Here is a 19,015-nt window from a genome sequence, read left to right on the forward strand (position 1 = left end):
AACATTTATAAGTCCATAGAAGTTCACTATGAAAATACATCCAATGATTTATCTAATATAATAATACTAATTATACACCATAAATGTTAATATTTTCTTATATGCATTTGGTTAAAGTTAAAACATATTTGACTACTCGATAAGTGAAAATAATACTTTTTTTTGAATGGACGGAGCAGTAAATTTGTTTCACGCGACGATGATTGATCAGAGACGAACAAACAAACAGAGTTTTGAATTCGAACGAGCGCTCAGCGCCGAGTCAAAACAGAAGTTGTCGTGCGTACGGAAACGGAAGAGGAAAACGAAAACTTGTAGCAACAACGCACAAGATCAAGATGTTTGGAACCAAACTCCCCACCGCGTCACGCTACCCCCGCAACGAGGGCGCGTCGGGCACGGTCAGGTCGCCTCCGCAGCAAGCCAAGCGAGCCCGACGGACGGACAGCACGGACAGACCAGAACAAGGCAAGCGAACACATTTCTTTCCTTCTTTTAATCTTCCCCCACCGCTGTCGCTCTTCCCTCTCGCCGCGACCACGCGACGCCGTGGGCGACCACGCACAAGCGCACGGACCCCCACGCTGCCACCGCCGCGGCTCGCCGGAGATGGATGGCTCCGGCAGCTGGGACGCCATCGACTGGAACCAAATCGAGGTACGCCTGCCTCCCCTCCCTCCCCCGCGGCTGCCGCTGCCTCCGCTCGCTCGCTCCCGCGCAACCCCCGCCGCTTGTCCTCCCGGTCCTTTCGCGTGCGTGTCTGCGCGCCTCTCTACGCGTCCCGCTCGTGTGGCTGGGGCTCGGAATCCTGTTCGATAGGTGGGTGGTAGGCACGCGACTAGGGGCACGGGGCCACCACCACGAGCGCGCACCAGGCCCTCCCCCTCCCGCAGCGCAGCACGCGTGGGCTGGGCCCGTGCTGGAGCTACGCGCTAGGGTTCGCTTCCGCCTCGTGTTTGCGATTTCCGTGCTGATGCGTGCTGCCGTCTCTCGCTTTCAAGGATCCGAGGCCGCGGAGGTCGGGCCAGGCCGTCAAGGAGAGCATGGACGACTTCCTGCTCGAGGAAGAGGAGGTGCTCGCTCAGGTAACCTCAATTTTTGACTCCACCTAATCCCCCATTCCACAAGCTTTTCATGCTTTGATGGCTGCTCTGTAAGCACAATCGTGTGGGTTGTCTTACCCTTGGGTTAACTGCTAATGCACATTGGCCTTGCTGGGAATCGCCTGCCATTGCCAAATTAGTCTGATCGCAACAAAATTGAGCCTCTTAATTTCTGCAACTATTGATCTGTATGACTTTCATGTATTCTTTACAAGTGTAGATGCTATCATATTATCACGTACTAGCAGATGTTATTATTGCTTATTGGAGCAGTGGATCTATATAAGATGAAATCTGCTATATCGCAGTTTAGAAAAATAAATAATAAAGCATGTTCAAGGCGTCCAATGGATTTCTTGTACTCAGCCTCAATGGGGCTAGTGTGAGGGTTCTCTTGGAGTTAACAGACCAATGACATACTTGAAACAGATTTGAATTTTGAAAGCGAAAAGTTTCATATATCATCGACTCCTCCAATGTTACCAGTAAGGTGCAAGTATAGCTGAGGATGTCGTTGCCCAGGATGAAACTGAAAACAACTAGCCCGGTTGTCAAGAGACTGACAAACAAATGCTTCATATCAGCAAATATGCCAAAAACAATTTAAGTAAGGTTTTAGTGAATGTACGATTTTTTACTCGATAGACCATTATGAGAGCCTCTTCCTGGTACATACTAGAAATAAGTATTAACGGCGTGTTCAAAAGCTCTTCGGATACTCTTTGGCAGTGATATCAGGTGCAACATACTTGCTACTTCTGCTTACTGTTTAGCATCCAGAATATTGAACATCTGAATGCCAAATGTAGTTTGACTATGTCAAGTATATAAAAAGGCGTACCCAGTGCAGAGAGCTCCCGCTCTGTGCGGGGTCTGGGGAAGGGTGTCAGTGGCAAGCCTTACCCTCGCATGTGCAATGCGAGGAGACCGCGACTCGAACCCGGGACCTTCCGGTTACATACGGTAAGACTCTACCGCTTGCACCAGGCCCGCCCTTCTTGACTATGTCAAGTATATATATAGAATATTTTAATTTCTGTTTAGGGTTTCAGAATGACAAACAGCTCACCTCACTATAACTGCGTATTCATGATGATTTGCCATGTCATACCCTGTTTGGGGTTAGCCAAATTACCTTTTTTTACTTAAGAAAACAAGTGACTTGTTTTCGTGCCTCAAGTTTGTAAGTTACGGCATTTTTCCTAACATAAACCTGATCTTATGGTGATTTGTTTCACTTTTTTGATTTGCGCGTGCCCATCTTGAATTTTATCTCTATCCTTTCTTAGGGCCATGGAGTTGTTCTACTAAACAACCGTGAGGCTGGTACACTTTCAGTTACAAATTTCCGGCTTCTCTTTGTGGTAAGCAGTCATGCTATTCTTCTACTATGACCATTATATGATAATTTAAGTGATTTTGATGTTTCCTGCACATTCAATACAATATGATTTTACCATGTAAGAATCATTTTTAGAAAAATATTTTCTCCATCAACTCTTTTCCATTGACCTGGAATCCCAAAAATGACTTGATTTGCTTTCTGCATGGATATGCTATAGATCACATCTTGCATTTTCTATGTTCAACTGGTCATACTGAATACTGATTATGCAGTCAGGGATTCCTCCCTCTTCCCCTCATTGTTGTTTTAATCATGTGACCATTTGCAGAGCCAAGCAAAAAAATGTGTCATAGAGCTGGGTACCATTCCACTGACGACAATTGAGAAGCTAAATGACGTAAGTCTAAAGTAACATATGTTGGGCTTCTTTACCCTTTCCATGTTTGCCTTATTAGCCCAGGACTATATAGTTGTGTAACTTGTGCTTACCACGATTGCAAACTGTTCTTTAAATGATTGACTAGATCAGTTCCATTGCAGGATGTGAAGCTCCAACCCTTGCCCCACCTCTCTGATAAGAACCGCCCCCGTGAACTTCTTCAAGTCATTGGTAAGTTTGTAGTCTGTAATGAGTCACCTTTGAGCATATATACCCAACTTCAACCCTGCCTTATAATTAACTTTAGTAGATTTTTGTGAAAAATGAAAAGATGTCTCTCGAAATGATACTACTGATGTCAGGGGTTCATTTTGTTGATCACGTTCTCCTCCACTCTTCAGGCATCTTGTTCCATATTTTTCGATCGAACAAGATGCCTGACGAGCGGAGAGGTATATTGGTACTGATCTACAAGAATAAAGGGGATATTCAAAGTTGTACTAATTACTGGGGAATTAAGTTGATGAGCCATACTATGAAGCTATGGGAGAGAGTTATCGAGCATCGCTTGAGAGCAATAACGCGGGTCTCTATGAACCAATTTGGTTTCATGCCCGGAAGGTCAACCATGGAAGCCATTTTCTTAATTAGACAAGTTATGGAGCGGTATAGGGAGAAGAAGAATGACCTACACATGGTTTTTATTGACTTGGAGAAGGCTTATGATAAAATACCAAGAAATGTTATGTGGTGGGCTTTGGATAGACATAAAGTCCCAACGAAGTACGTCGGGCTCATTAAGGACATGTACAACAATGTTGTGACTAGTGTTCGAACAAGTGATGGAGGCACGGATGACTTCCCGATTAGGATAGGACTACATCAAGGGTCAGCTTTGAGCCCTTATCTGTTTGCCTTAGTGATGGATGAGGTCACAAAAGACATACAAGGGGACATCCCTTGGTGTATGCTTTTCGCGGACGATGTAGTGCTAGTTGATGAAAGTCGGACAGGAGTGAATCAGAAACTGGAGTTATGGTGGGAGACTTTGGAGTCCAAAGGTTTTAGACTCAGTAGAACTAAAACTGAGTATATGGGATGTGACTTCGGCACTACTACTCGAGAGGAGGAAGATATTAGTTTGGAAGGTCAAGTAGTGCCTAGGAAGGATACCTTTCGATATTTAGGATCAATACTACAGAGAGATGGGGATATTGATGAAGATGTTAGCCATAGAATCAAAGCAGGGTGGATGAAGTGGCGCAAAGCATCTGGTGTCCTATGTGACAAAAGGGTACCACAGAAGTTAAAAGGCAAATTTTATAGGATGACGATTAGACCTGCTATGTTGTATGGTGCAGAATGTTGGCCTACGAAAAGATGACATGTTCAACAGATAAGTGTCGCGGAAATGCGTATGTTGCGTTGGATTTGCGGTCATACAAGAAGGGATCGAGTTCGGAACGATGATATACGTGATAGATTAGGGGTAGCACCAATTGAAGAAAAGCTTGCCCAACACCGGTTGAGATGGTTTGGACATGTCCAACGGAGACCTCCAGAGGCACCGGTGCGTAGTGGAATCCTAAGCCAGGATAGTAACGTGAAGAGAGGCAGAGGAAGACCGAAGTTGACTTGGGTAGAGGCAATAAAAGGAGACTTGAAAGGATGGAATATACCCAAAGACTTAGCCTTAGATAGGAGTGCTTGCAAACAGCTATTGACGTGCCCGAACCTTGATTGCTTCTGCTGGGTTTCAACTCTAGCCTACCCCAACTTGTTTGGGATTTAAATGCGTTGTTGTTGTAATTTGCATCTATCCGTCCTTTTTTTTTGTCAAAGATTAGGATTAAAGAAGTAAAGAGAACTTGTTAGCTTGAACTTTCTTGTGAAGTGTTTTTCATGTATGTCATTTACAATTGCTTTGCTTGTATTGTTGTTGGCAGATCTACAGGTTTTTCTCGTAATTGCAATATCTATTCCATTTTACAATTTCTGTTAAAGTTTGTGTACTGATTTTCATTATGATAATTAGAATGAGTTTGTATTTTGTTTGTGGGTCCACATTTTTCTTCTAATGATCACATTAACTATTCTATTTACAATATTTGTTAAAGGATTATGTAATGATCTTTGTGTTTTATTTATCTACTTTTGTCCAGGCAAAGACATGAGAATCATTGTGTTCGCTTTTGTTCCCAAAACAAAGCAGGTACCTTATTTCAATTCTGTTCTTTTAGAATATTATTTTTCCATGCATGCTGAATATCTTAGATTTAACTTGTGATGCTTGTCTTTTCAGAAAAATGAAGTGTTTGATGCTTTGAGGAGATACACTAAACCTGCTAATTTGTGGGATCTATATGCATTTTCTTGTGATCCATCCGCCATTAAGAATGATTCTGAGCCAAAGCGGCGTCTCTTGAGGGAATACTTTCGTCTTTTTAGGAGAAGTTTACCCCTACAGGGATTCGAGGAAGTTTCTTTGTGTAACGAATGGTGGAGGCTAACTAGAGTTAATTCTAGTTATTCATTGTGTTCAACTTACCCCTCTGAACTCATCGTACCAAGAAGCATAAGGTACTTCCATGCTCTTAACAATAACATGTGGTAGTTTTATTCTCTTAAACACAACTATGAGTAGTTGATACTACCATTTGTCTACTATCATTAGTGATGAAGATTTATTTCAAGCCTCCACATTTCGATCAGGGAAGCGCTTGCCTGTTATTTCATGGTGTGACCCTGGTATGTATCCTCAAGGTTTTTCGTTTCTTTTTCCTTAGTGAACATATCCTTTTCTGTATGCTATGGTTATCTTAAGGTCCCTACTCCCATAGACTGGTAAAAGGCTGAGTTTCCATGTTCATGCATCAGTTGCCAGAGTTAGTCAGCGTCACTGAGAAATACCGTCTGAATAACAATATTTAGTTATTCCCTCTGTTCAGAACACATTGTTTTGGACATTGACATGGCCCCCAAATGTTACTTGGACCATTCATTTTCATCATAATATATTTATGAAACCCATCAATATCAATGCTATTATAGAATTACTTCTTGAGGCAAATATACTCATATTATATTCGTGTTCCTTGTAGGAAAAAATGGAATGATATAGATAGATAATGAAGGGCGGGCCTGGTGCAAGCGGTAGAGTCTTACCGCCTGTGACCGAAAGGTCCCGGGTTCGAGTCGCGGTCTCCTCGCATTGCACAGGCGAGGGTAAGGCTTGCCATTGACACCCTTCCCCAGACCCCGCACAGAGCGGGAGCTCTCTGCAGTGGGTACGCCCTTTATAGATAGATAAATTTTCAAAAGTTTAGCTGCATAGTGCCCCTATTTCTAGAATCAGCTTGGAATTGTACTGATGCAGTCAGTTCCACCAGCAATTCTGTAATTCTGCGGCGCCCTTGTGTGCATACAATATCATCCATATCCAGGTTCTTTTGGTTTAAAAGGACAGAAAGTAGCTACTTTGAACTAGAAAATCCTACTAGGTCAACTTGTTCCTAGCTTGAATTAGTGGAGGATTTTGCAGGGTCCCTATGTCAAAAAAGGATGATCAGTATTAGTATATTATTCAAGCTGATTTAGGACATCTGAGTTGTGTTTTGTTACATGTTTTTTCTTAAAAAAACCTTAGGGGTCCTTTTATGTTCTCAACCAAACCTACATTTAATATGACTGACTTACTGTTGTTGGGGATAAATCATGCATGTTAAACCTACATTTAATATTACTGACTCACTGTTGTTGGGGATAAATCATTCACGTTTTAATGGTTACAAAGGAGTTGTGGGGGAAAAAAACCTGAACCTCTTTCCATATAGGGTCTGGAGCTGTTTTGGCGAGGTCATCGCAGCCGATGGTGGGGTTGATGATGAACTTTAGAAAGTAAGTTTGTATCTACCTAATTTGCCTGGAACACCTGCTGTCTCTTCTTAAATTTGGTTGGTCTAATGTTAGGACATTGTCTGTAGCAATGCGGATGAGAAGCTTGTCTGTGCTCTTAGCAGCAGAACCACCGATGAGAAAGGATCTCCAAGGTATTTGTAGTATGCATTTCATGCTATATTGCATCCTATAATTTTTCTAGAGTAAATTTCACTGGCGGTCCTTGAACTTGTCTCGAGTCCTCATCTAGGTCCCGGTACTTTTAAATTGCACGTTTAGCTCCCTAAACTTGTCCTAAGTTCTCATCTAGATCCCGGTACTTTTAAATTGCGCATTTGGCTCCCTAAACTTTTCTCAGGTTCTCATACATGTTCCGATACTTAAATTGCACACTCAGGTCCCTAAAGTTGTATTGTTGTACCATTATGGTCCATCCACCCCTGCACCATCGTCCTCACCTTCGCCAAATTGCACATGCATGCCCGCCTTACCGGCATAGCCGAGCGCAGTGATGCACCATGCTTGACCTCGTACCCCGCACTTATATACCTATGTCGCATCTTTAGTGCGGTGCCGCACCCATGTTGCCACTCTAGGCCATGTCGTGCCCGCCGCACTGCCATGCCGCGTGCTCCACTCACCCTACTACACTACAGCAACAGCCCTATCGTTGTCGAGGGAGGTGAGGGAGGCTGGGAGTGTGGGGAACTAAGTGTGAAAGGGTGGTGAGAATGAGCATGAGCTCCTACTCGACGAGGGAGAAGGAGTGCGGTGGTGGCGGTGGTGGTGTTGAATGCGATTGTCGCGAGGCAAGGGCCGATGCCACGGTGAGGTGGAGCCGGAGCGAGTCAAGCGGAATCGAGGAGGGCCATAGCAGCAAAGGCTTGGCTGGGATGTGTGGTAGGGCAAGCACGACAAGGACGCCCAAGCGGCGAAGTAGGTCCTAGGAAGCTAGTTCTGCACATGCAACGTAGTGTGTGGGGACGCGATGGACCGGAATGGTACAATAATACAAATTTAGGGAGTTGGGCGTGTATTTTTGAAGTACTAGGACTAGGATGAGAACTTGAAACAAGTTTAGGGAGGTAAATGTATAATTCAGGACCTAGATGAGAACTTGAGACAAGCTTAGGGAGCTAAACAAGCAATTTAAAAGTACCGGGACCTGAATGAGAACTCGGAACAAGTTTAGGGAGCTGAATGTGCAATTTGAAAGTACCAGGACCTAGATGAGAACTCGGGACAAGTTCGAGGACTGCCAGTGAAATTTACTCTTTTTTCTATACTTCTTTGGTTCTTCCCCTTCTATTTGTAGTTAACAAGCCCTGCTTCCTAAGCACTTCCTAGATAACTATGCTAGTTAATTATAGTCATTAAAGACCTTGGGCAGCCCAAGAGGTGTGTACGGCTGCCAAGGCACCTATCTGATTAGCTATGCTCTAGTGAGCTGTTTGTAATCAATGCAATGTCTACCTCTATATATAATCAAGGAGACGGCCTAGGGTTTAAGGCTGTTCAGGCTAATCAAGTCTGTGTTACCTCTAACATTTGGTACCAGAGCTAGGTTAGACACCAGAGAGCCACGAGGCCAACTCCTCACCTTCTCCACCCCATGTCGACCTCTGCTGAGCGCGCTGCCAGGCTCAAGGCCCAGGGAACCGGCGATGGAGAGCTGTGCGACTCCTCCGGCCGTGCCGCGCGCTTGAAGGCTGCAGAGGAAGCAACAGCGCTGGCAGTCCAGGCAGCAAAGCAGGCGGCGGCTGCTGCAGAGGCGGCAGCAAGGACGGCGCAGGAGCTGCGGGCCGAAATTGCTGCTGAGAAGGGAGAAGAGGATACAGAGGAGGAGGAAGAGGAGGATCGGGGGCTGCGGACTCCGTCGCGAGACAGGAGGCGCTCGCAGTCACCACTGCGGGACCGGAGGCGCGGCCGCGGCGGCGGTCGCTACGAATCACCGCACGGCAGAGTGGTGTACCGCGACTCCGGTAGCAGCACATCGTGGCCGATGCTGGACAAGTCGAACTACTACGAGTGGAGTCAGACCATGAAGTTGAGGATGCAGGCGCGCGATCTCTGGGACGCCATCGAGGGCGGCCCTGTCCAGTTTCGCGATGACAGGCGTGCACTGGAGGATTGTCGGGGCCGTGCCCAAGGAGATGGGCATCCCACTCCTCGACAAGGCTACGGCGAAGGAGGCGTGGGACGCCATCGCTGCGACTCGCATCGGCGTAGACCGGGTCCGTCGAGCAACGCTGCAGCGCCTACGCCGCGATTGGGAGAACATCGGCGTCAACTCTGGCGAGCAAGTGGAGGATTTCACCCTGCGTCTGTCAACTCTGCACCAGCAGCTTGTCATTCATGGTGACAAGGACATCACTGAGGAGCGTGTGGTGGAGAAGTTTCTGCGCACGGTGCCAGCCAAGTACGCGCAGATTGTTGTCGCCATTGAGCAGTTCCTCGACTTTGAGGCGCTCACTCTTGAGGAGGTGACTGGAAGGCTCAAGGCGGTGGATAATCGCGAGGAACAAGCGCTGACCGAGCCGGTGGCCATCAACGGCAAGCTGCTGTACACCGAGGAGCAGTGGAGAGCGCGCTGGAGGAAGGAGAAGAAGGGAGATGATGCCGGTGGTTCTGGTTTCAGGAACCAGCGCGGTGGTGATGGACGTAGCCGCGGTGGTGGACGAGGACGAGGCAGAGGCGGTGGACGTGGTGGCGGACGAGGAGATGGCAATGTTACTGGCCGCGTTGGCCCCAACACCTGCCTCAACTGCAACCAGGAGGGCCACTGGGCACGTGAGTGTCCCCAGCCGCGCCGTGAAGGTGCAGAGCGCGGCGGTAGAGGTGGAAACCGTGCTGGCCGCGGCGGTGGCAGCCGTGGTGGAGGCCGTGGCGGCGGAAATCAGGCTGGGCAGCGTGACGGGAACCAAGGAAGGCATGAGGCGCACGCCCAGTACGCCGAGTGCGATGAAGATGGCGCTCTGTTTCTGGCACATGGCTTCATCAGCCTGGAACAGAGCACGCCGGCGCACAGCTACACGGCGCAGCACGTTGAACTTTTCCAGCCACGTGCTCGCGCCTATCTCGGCGTGCACGAAGAAGAGGTGGACAGCGGCTGGTACCTGGACTCCGGCGCGACGCATCACATGACCGGGTGCCAAGAGTTCTTTGCTGATCTGAACACTGGCGTTCGAGGAACGGTCAGGTTCGGGGACGCGTCGAAGGTAGAGATCAAGGGCGTCGGGTCTATTGTTTTCCAAGCCAAGACCGGTGAGCAGAGGGTCCTTCATGGCGTCTACTTCATTCCGGCGCTGAAGAACTCTATCCTAAGTCTGGGTCAGCTTGATGAAGGAGGGTCCAAGGTTGAGATTGACGATGGCGTGCTTCGCATTTGGGACAAGAGCCGCCGTCTGCTCGCCAAGGTACACAGAGGGAAGAATAGATTGTATATTCTGCATCTTGAGGCTGCACAACCTCTCTGTCTCGCGGCGCGCAAGGATGATGAGGCGTGGCAGTGGCACGAGCGTTTCGGCCATCTGCACTTCGACGCACTCCGGCGACTCAGCAAGGAGGAGATGGCGCGCGGGATGCCGGTGGTCGACCATGTTGAGCAGGTGTGTGACACCTGCGTTACCACCAAGCAGAGGCGGCGTTCCTTTCCGGCTGCAGCAGCATACCGTGCCCAGAATCAGCTTGAGCTGGTGCACGGTGACCTGTGCGGTCCGGTCACGCCAGCGACACCGGCGGGCAACCGCTATATCTTGCTGCTCATCGATGACGCTACCCGTTTTATGTGGGCTGTGCTGCTGCCATCCAAGGACGCAGCAGCAGAAGCAATTAAGAAGGTCAAGGTGGCAGCAGAGGTGGAAAGCGGGCGCAAGTTGAAGGTCCTGCGCACCGACAATGGCGGCGAATTCACCGTCGCGGAGTTTGTTGCATACTGCGCTGATGAAGGTATTAAACGGCATTTCAGTGCCCCTTATTCACCGCAACAGAACGGTGTTGTTGAGCGCAGGAACCAAACAGTGGTGGCCATGGCACGAGCTTTGCTCAAGCAACGCCGGATGCCCTCTCGGTTTTGGGGGGAGGCTGTGATGACGGCTGTGCATATTTTGAATCGATCCCCGACGAAGGCGCTGAAGAATGCCACTCCTTATGAGGCGTGGCACGGCTGGGCACCAACAGTCGGCCATCTCAAGGTCTTTGGCTGTGTGGCCTATACCCGGCGGCTTACTCAGCTTAGTAAGCTTGATGACCGCGGCGAGACTGGCGTGTTTATCGGTTATGCGGAAGGGGCCAAGGCATACCGTATCTATGATCCAGTGTCCCAGCGCGTGCATGTCAGCCGCGATGTGGTGTTCGATGAAGGCCGCGGCTGGGACTGGGCATCACCGGCAGCAGGCACATCAGAAGCAGCGGGCAGTGAGTTTACTGTTGAATTCCCATGGGCGGAGGAACTCCCTGAAGCAGGAAGTTCAGCGTCGCCTTCACTATCTCCTCCGCCACATCCTGCATCGCCTGGTTTCTCTCCGGTGAATGCAGGAGAGCCTGCAGCGGAGGCAGAGGCGCCTGCGTCGCCCAGAACACCTACACCAGCTCCAGTAAGTCCTCAGGTTGAGCATGTGACCCCCCTGGAGGATGATGATGAAAGGGTGGATGCCTACCACGACGATGAAGAACTCCGCTATCGGAAGATTCATGACATTATTGGTGATCAGCCAACCCCTCCGCCGGCGCAGCGGCTGTTTGCAGAACTGAATCTCACCCATTCTGGTGAGCCTACAAGCTATGAAGAAGCCAAAGATGATCCAGATTGGCAAGCAGCGATGGAGGAGCTGAGATCAGTAGAGCGGAATGGGACTTGGGAACTTGTTTCTCCCCGTCCTGGTCACCGTCCAATTTCACTGAAATGAGTGTTTAAGCTGAAGAAGGATGAACATGGAGCTGTAATTAGGCACAAGGCAAGACTTGTGGCCCGTGGTTTTGTGCAGCAGGAAGGAGTTGATTATGAAGATGCTTTTGCACCGGTTGCAAGGCTAGAATCAGTGCGTGTTTTGCTTGCCCTAGCAGCACAAGAGGGATGGGCAGTACATCACATGGATGTGAAGTCTGCATTTTTGAATGGAGAACTCCAGGAGGAGGTTTATGTTACACAGCCTCCAGGTTTTGTAGTACCAGGAGAAGAGAAGAAAGTGTATAGGCTGCACAAGGCTCTGTATGGCCTAAGACAGGCTCCTCGGGCATGGAATGCCAAGCTTGACTTGACTCTCAAGCAGATGGGTTTTGAGCAGAATGTGTATGAAGCTGCTATGTACAGGAAGGGATCAGGTGACTCCCTACTGGTAATTGGAGTCTATGTTGATGATTTGATCATCACAGGAGTCAACCAGCAGAAGATTGAAGCTTTCAAGGTAAAGATGAAGCAAACCTTTGAAATGAGTGATTTGGGTCTTCTGTCTCTCTATCTGGGAGTTGAGGTGAGACAATCAGAGGGGAGCATCACTCTGAAGCAAACCCATTATGCTAAGAAGATACTTGAGCTTGGTGGTATGGCAGGTTGTAATCCAGCCACCACACTCATGGAAGAAAGGTTGAAATTGGGCAAGGAAAGCACAGCAAAGGAAGTAAATCCAACTCAGTACAGAAGACTGGTTGACAGCTTGAGATACCTAGTGCACACAAGACCAGATTTGGCTTTTGCTGTAGGGTATGTTAGCAGATTTCTGGAGAAGCCAACAACTGTACATCTTCAGGCTGTGAAGAGGATCTTGAGATACCTGGCTGGTACTCTAGATCATGGGCTCTGCTACACCAGAACAACAGGCAAAGCAAGGTTTGTGGGTTACAGTGATTCAGATTTGGCTGGAGATGTTGATTCAAGCAAAAGCACAACTGGATGTTTGTTCTTCCTTGGAACCAGCCTGGTCAGCTAGCAGTCTGTCAAACAGAGAGTTGTTGCTCTGTCTAGCTGTGAGGCTGAATATGTGGCGATGACAACAGCTGCAACCCAAGCTTTGTGGTTGTCAAGACTGTTTGCAGATTTGTTGGGAAGAAAAGTTGAGGTGGTGGAACTCAGAGTAGACAATAAGTCTGCTCTGGCTTTGGCAAAGAATCCTGTTTTCCATGACAGGAGCAAGCATATTAGAATCAAGCATCATTTCATCAGAGATTGTGTGGAAGAAGGTAGCATCAAGACAGAGTTCATTCCCACTGCAGATCAGCTCGCTGATATACTAACTAAAGCCTTGGGCAAAACCAAGCTGGAAGAGATGAGGAGCAGGATTGGGATCAAGGAGATCAAGATTAGTTGAAGCAGGTCTTAGGGAGAGAAATGTAGTTAATAAGCCCTGCTTCCTAAGCACTTCCTAGATAACTATGCTAGTTAATTATAGTCATTAAAGACCTTGGGCAGCCCAAGAGGTGTGTACGGCTGCCAAGGCACCTATCTGATTAGCTATGCTCTAGTGAGCTGTTTGTAATCAATGCAATGTCTACCTCTATATATAATCAAGGAGACGGCCTGGGGTTTAAGGCTGTTCAGGCTAATCAAGTCTGTGTTACCTCCAACACTATTCACTCTTTCAATTTCAATTTATAGATATTATAGATTAGTTTATAACGGGGATGAACTTTCAGTTTCAGAATAGCTAACGCGGCCATCTTTTTTCTCTTGTCTTGTCCTTCTTTTATGGCACTAAGTATTAAAATTTAGAATTACCTCAGACAGTACATACTGAGCTACGGCATGTGCATATTTCGGATTAACTGAAGCTGAGGGTTTATTTCAATAGCAGATGGCGTGGTACAATTCGTTTTCCTACATTTTGTCTATAACAAAAGGGAATAAACAGCTTAGTGACCAGAGCAGATGCCAGTTAATTATTAGGCCATTATTCTTTGATGCCCTCTCTGAATCACCTTTTTGACTTTTTTTGGATATATATCCATAATAAAAATTTTAAATAGTGCTTATGCTCCTGATGTAAACCAGGAAATTGTACATAATTGATGCCCGGCCAAGAGCAAATGCTTTAGCAAATGGGGCAAAGGGAGGGGGCTCTGAATCATCTTCTAACTACCCCAGATCTGAGGTAATGTTACATGTGATAGTTGTCTAGTATATAGGTGCCATTGCTTTGCATTATAGTAATTTCCCCACTCTTCTTCCATCAAGAAAAGAACATATTTTCTATCTTTAATTAATCCACTGGATTTGGGACCAGGTTCTTTTTTTAGGAATACAAAACATCCACACAATGAGAGATAGTCTTTCTCGCCTTAGGGACTATGTGGATGCCCATGGCTCAATTTCATCAAATGGAAGCCCTTCAGCTGTATCTGTTGTTGGAGATCGGGTAAGTTGATGGTTTGCATTGCTGATAGAATTTACGCTGTTTTGAGGTTGGCATCAATTCCCAGAATGCATACATGAATTTTGTCTGGGAATGTGGTATCGTTTTCTTTACATGCCCATACCAATGGATAATTCTGAATCTATGTAACATCTGTCTCAAGCTCGTCAAATACGAAGCTGAAAAAAGCAAGACTGATGTTTGTAATTATTTTTCTTTGGCAGAGGAACCGTGGATCAACCTGGGGTGGAGGCAATCTAAATAGCATGACATCATTTTCTTCAACACTGGGGGAATGGCTAAACCATATCCAGAATATTCTGGTTGGTGCTTCATGGATTGCTGCACAAATTTCAGAAGAAGCAGCGTCAGTTCTTGTGCATTGCAGGTTTTTATCTTGATGATCCCTCAGTCTCTAATTCCCATTAATCTATTTACTGTGGCACGTGGGGATTACAATGGTTAGTTTTTGTTCCTTATGTGGGTTGACCTGGCATGCATACAATGTGACTATGTGAATGGGTAGGTAAGATTATTGATCTGTGTGGCTTGATTACCCCCACGGCTGTGCTCTGCGTGGCATGGTTACCCCCACAAGGCTGTGAAACAGTGTAGATCCTTCTCCTAATGTTCATAGAGTAATCTGTGTAACCAAAAACCTATGGCTTACTTTGTTTGATTGTTTTTGCACTCTAGATTCTGTAAGCAATGTAGTTTATTAGTCAGGCATTTCAAAGATCCTGGTAATTCATAATGCCAAATATAATTTCAGTAGAACCTATAGTGTTCCAAACTTTGGCCCCTACCAGAATGTAGCCTGCAGTTAACTGACAATTCTTTTGGTGTATTTTTGATATGAATAATCCTTTGGGTGTCATCTGAGGATCCTGTGTGATCTCTATAGCTTTGCTGCTTTGTCTTTGTAGTATCTGAATGATTTATTTTTGCTACTTTATTTCTGCAGTGATGGATGGGACCGTACAACCCAGTTAGTTGCACTTGCTTGTTTATTGCTTGATCCCTATTATCGAACTTTCAGTGGATTCCAGGTACACACTTTGCAGTAGACTCATGGTAGCAAAATAATTATTCTCACATCTGTGATTCTATGGTAACTTTTAGTTTGTTTGGAGTGTTCCACTCAACATATGGTTATTTAATTGTCTATGTGTGTCACCGAAATGGAAAAATAGTGCTGGAGTTTATTTCCCTTCTTTCTTGTGTCGATGTGCAATGTGCTTGCATTCCATACTGTATGAGTCTGCCTTGGAATGTTTTACATATTCTTGTTGAGTCGTGCTTGATACTTGATAACTGGCTCTTAATTTTATGCTTCAGTAATGCCATCAGCTTATTGCCTTTCTTATTGCTGATAACACACTTCACCACTGGTTTAGGCTCTTGTTGAAAAGGATTGGTTAGCATTTGGTCATCCATTTGCAGAGAGAATGGGAGTTCCAACAGTAGCTGAGAATGGGGGGTCACAGTATGAGCTACTAAGGCAACCTTCCGTCGGAAATTTAAGCAGTTCTCCGAGTAGGAACACTTTAGGGCCATCAGGACCATCCTCTAATTCTTCAGTTCAATCCCAGACATCAAACAACTCTTCACCGATATTGTTACAGGTAGGTTCAATGCTGTTTTCTTTTTTCCTTATCTGCTTCAGTACTCTAATAATTGTTATCCTTGTATCTTGATGAATAGTATCTTCTGATGTGTTGATAGCTAATTTGTCATTCTGAACTTCTGATTCAATGATTACAACTTGTGACCTTGTGTTACTTCATTGCCTCGAAGACATGCTTTTCTGCTGTATGGATTGTTCATATTAGGCATGTTTGAAGGCTTCTCAACTTTTAGGTTTGGGTTGCAGAACAAACTATGCCCTAAGAAGTTTTTTTAAGAAATTAGGAGTACATCAGTAAGTACCGAGCAGCATGTTAATCACTAATCCTCTACAAGATTACCAATGGAGAAAACAACATCAATACTGGTTTTCAGTGGCAAAGTGCTGTGCTTATGAATAAATGTACTCCTTTTCAATTGTCACTATGTTCATGCATTGTTAGTTGTTTTGGATGTATCCATGTTTTCTTAATTACATGAGTCTTTTAATATGGCTTATAATACGGGTGTATTATTTTTCAGTGGCTCGATTGTATCTCACAGTTGTTACGTCTGTACCCATCTGCATTTCAGTTCTCATCTGTAAGTTTTCTTTTCCTCCACAATTAGAAGGGTCAGCTACAAGCCTCCATGAATACTCATAATCTTTAAACTGATTATATTTTTGCAGAAATTCCTAGTTGATTTTATGGATTGTGTGCTATCATGTCGCTTTGGGAACTTCTTGTGCAATAGGTATACATTTGTACCCTTTTTTGTGATTTGAGCTAATGTTTCTTCCTGACATCCACTTTAGAATTGGAATAGCAAAATTATTGAATCATGACAATCCTCTGTAAGGAGACATGAGTTCACGTTTCAAATTACTTTTCTGGTGCCAGTGTTTCCCATCATGCCATGATTATATATGTGTTCTTTACTTGATTAGGGAAAACTGATAAGCAGCATGTTTTGTCCTCATGGCCTCACCACCACAAACTCATGGCTTATGAAACAATATATTTTTATTGGATGCCTATTTGGGTGGGGGTTATTTCACATATATTTGAATGGTAAAACTGTGGCTCTCTTGAGCTTGGTATTGCTTGTCCTATTTTGGCAAACAATAGTGTTATATCCTAGTTTAGAAGACATCATTTTTCATTCTAAAATTGTGTAACCCACAAGATTTAACTGTTACCAGTTGTGTTTGCAATATCCAGAGCATGATGTTCGTTTGTTCCTTACGTGCATATCTCTTGGTAATAATAAAATAGCTTGGGAGCTTTGGAAACATAGAAGTTCTTGTGTTTTTGAGGGAGGTAGCCCAAGTATCCAGTTGATGTTGCAAAAGGTGGGAGAGGAATGTGGTCTCTGGTGTGGATTGGTCTCTTTACCTCTCCTTTGTAGCTTGTTTTACTTCTTAATGAAATGAGACGCAGTTCTCCTGCGTCGTTCGAGAAAAAAACAAAATAGCTTTTAATTCTTTTTTCACCTGTACAGCTCGATTTACATTTATTGTATAATATTCTGCATAGCTAATTTTTGGTTTGAAATGGAAGTGAACGGGAAAGGGAGCAATCTGGTGTCACAAACTCCTGTCGTTGCATGTGGTCATATTTGGCTAATCTAAGAGCTTCTGGCGGCCACTTCCATGAGCACTACAATCCATTCTATGACCCAATAAAGCATAATGGTGCACTATTGCCCCCTGCTGCAGCACTTGCCCCAACACTCTGGCCCCAGTTTTATTTGAGGTGGACATGCCCCATTGAGTCACAAGGTGGTCATCTTGAATCCCAGTGGCATGCTATGAATAAACAATATGCAGATTCAATGAAGGTATTATCTATAGCATTGCATTTTATTTAATTTTTCGTGACCATTTTATTGTGGTACACAAGGCCATATTATTTGTTCAATTTGATAGTTGTTTGGAAACTTCTATTAAACAAGACAGAAGGACAAACAAATTCTTGGTTGAAGCTTAACATAGGAGAGAACTATTATAACATTCAGTTCAAATTGCCTATGTGCATCAGATATGCCTTATAATTTTTCTTTTTACCATGGAATGGACAGGCAAAGGATATTGCTGAGTGGAGGGCAAAAGATATCAAATTGAAATTGGAATCTATGAAACAAGACTTGCAAAGGGAGAAACGTGTTAGTAGTACAGCTTTAGCCACAGCTCAAAGTGCTCAAAGGGAGAATGCTGCCATTAAGAAGGCGATAGAATCTATAGGATGCACAATTAAATTCTCGACAAGCGAAGACGAGGACAGAACTGAAGTGTTGTCGTGTTCATTACGAAGAGGCGCAGATGGTAGAGCTCAGCAAGATGAAAACGTTGACTTCTCTGTATCAATCTCTGCAATTGAAGACAGCCTGGTCTCGGATGCACCGGGGGACCATTTTTGCGAATCACTCTGCCCCTTGCGCACAAGAGAAGGGTGCAGATGGCCAGATGCTCCGTGTGCACAGCTTGGAAGTCAGTTCGTTGGTTTGAAGGCAAATTTTGATGCTTTTGACCGGTTGTCAATACAGGACTGCTATTTTGGACCAGAGTAGTTGATCATGAACCAGCTGTGTCAGTACACGCTTGGCAGTTGCCAATGGATTTTTTTAGTAGTTGGCACCTCCAGGTCTGCATCAATAGCAAAAGAATGCTGGGAAACAACTCAATGACGCATATTTGACGAGTATTCACAAATTCCTTCATTCAATATTTTTTTTCACTGTCTGGGTCCTCCGAATCTGCATCAACAGAATAGCCTGAAAAGCAAATCAAGGATGCAATACCTGATATGCATCACAGGATTTTTCTTGTTCCAATGGTATTATAAGCTTCTGTGAGGGAATTCCAGCCTTCTATGATAGTAGTTAGCAATTTGTTAGGAACCACTGGGATTGAAATCAGTCCCTGTATATAGTTTGGCAAGCCATTCATAATATAAGCAAAATAAAGTGAAACATGAAAGAGAGGATTAGTTTGTTACTCTTTTTCTGATAGTACAGTGTTCGACTTGTAACTCTTAGCCTTACAATAAGAGCCATGCACATCCTGCTTGGAAAGGAAATGTTGTACATGAAAGTATAGACATGTGGACTGGTTCCTGATCCTTACAATTGTTATGATATAGTTTTTTCAAGTGTCATTACCTTCCTAATGTTAACAGGTAAGACTGTCAACGGGTCGAATAAACCTTGCTTCTTTAGCTGTTCAGGTGTGACATACTTAAACATCTTGAAATTGTTACTGAATTTGTGAAGATAACCTTACGATTAGCGTTATGTTAAGCACTGAATTTAGGACTAGACGGGCTCAGCTGCAATGCAT

The 19,015-nt window shown here is 45.2% G+C and overlaps 1 protein-coding gene across 2 annotated transcripts; it reads left to right on the forward strand.

The window, feature by feature from the left end:
* The first annotated feature begins 467 nt into the window (after nucleotides 1-467).
* Nucleotides 468-18,827, forward strand: LOC136498898 (phosphatidylinositol-3-phosphatase myotubularin-1-like). 2 transcript variants are annotated; one of them, XM_066494604.1, is made up of 20 exons: nucleotides 605-657; nucleotides 1,002-1,085; nucleotides 1,913-2,066; nucleotides 2,393-2,467; nucleotides 2,777-2,845; nucleotides 2,989-3,058; nucleotides 4,990-5,039; nucleotides 5,130-5,407; nucleotides 5,502-5,575; nucleotides 6,661-6,724; nucleotides 6,811-6,876; nucleotides 13,710-13,809; nucleotides 13,942-14,073; nucleotides 14,295-14,458; nucleotides 15,035-15,119; nucleotides 15,468-15,695; nucleotides 16,219-16,278; nucleotides 16,367-16,431; nucleotides 17,238-17,517; nucleotides 17,758-18,827. In XM_066494604.1, the coding sequence occupies exons 3-20, from the start codon at nucleotides 2,013-2,015 to the stop codon at nucleotides 18,244-18,246; spliced, it is 2,403 nt and encodes an 800-aa protein (XP_066350701.1). In that variant the 5' UTR covers nucleotides 605-657; nucleotides 1,002-1,085; nucleotides 1,913-2,012; the 3' UTR covers nucleotides 18,247-18,827. The 2 variants fall into 2 exon arrangements, with proteins under 2 accessions (XP_066350703.1, XP_066350701.1); XM_066494606.1 differs by lacking the exon at nucleotides 1,913-2,066 and having other exon boundaries at nucleotides 468-657.
* The last annotated feature ends 188 nt before the right edge of the window (nucleotides 18,828-19,015 follow it).

This window comes from Miscanthus floridulus, chromosome 13 (genome assembly GCF_019320115.1).
Source record: "Miscanthus floridulus cultivar M001 chromosome 13, ASM1932011v1, whole genome shotgun sequence".
Taxonomy (NCBI): domain Eukaryota; kingdom Viridiplantae; phylum Streptophyta; class Magnoliopsida; order Poales; family Poaceae; genus Miscanthus; species Miscanthus floridulus.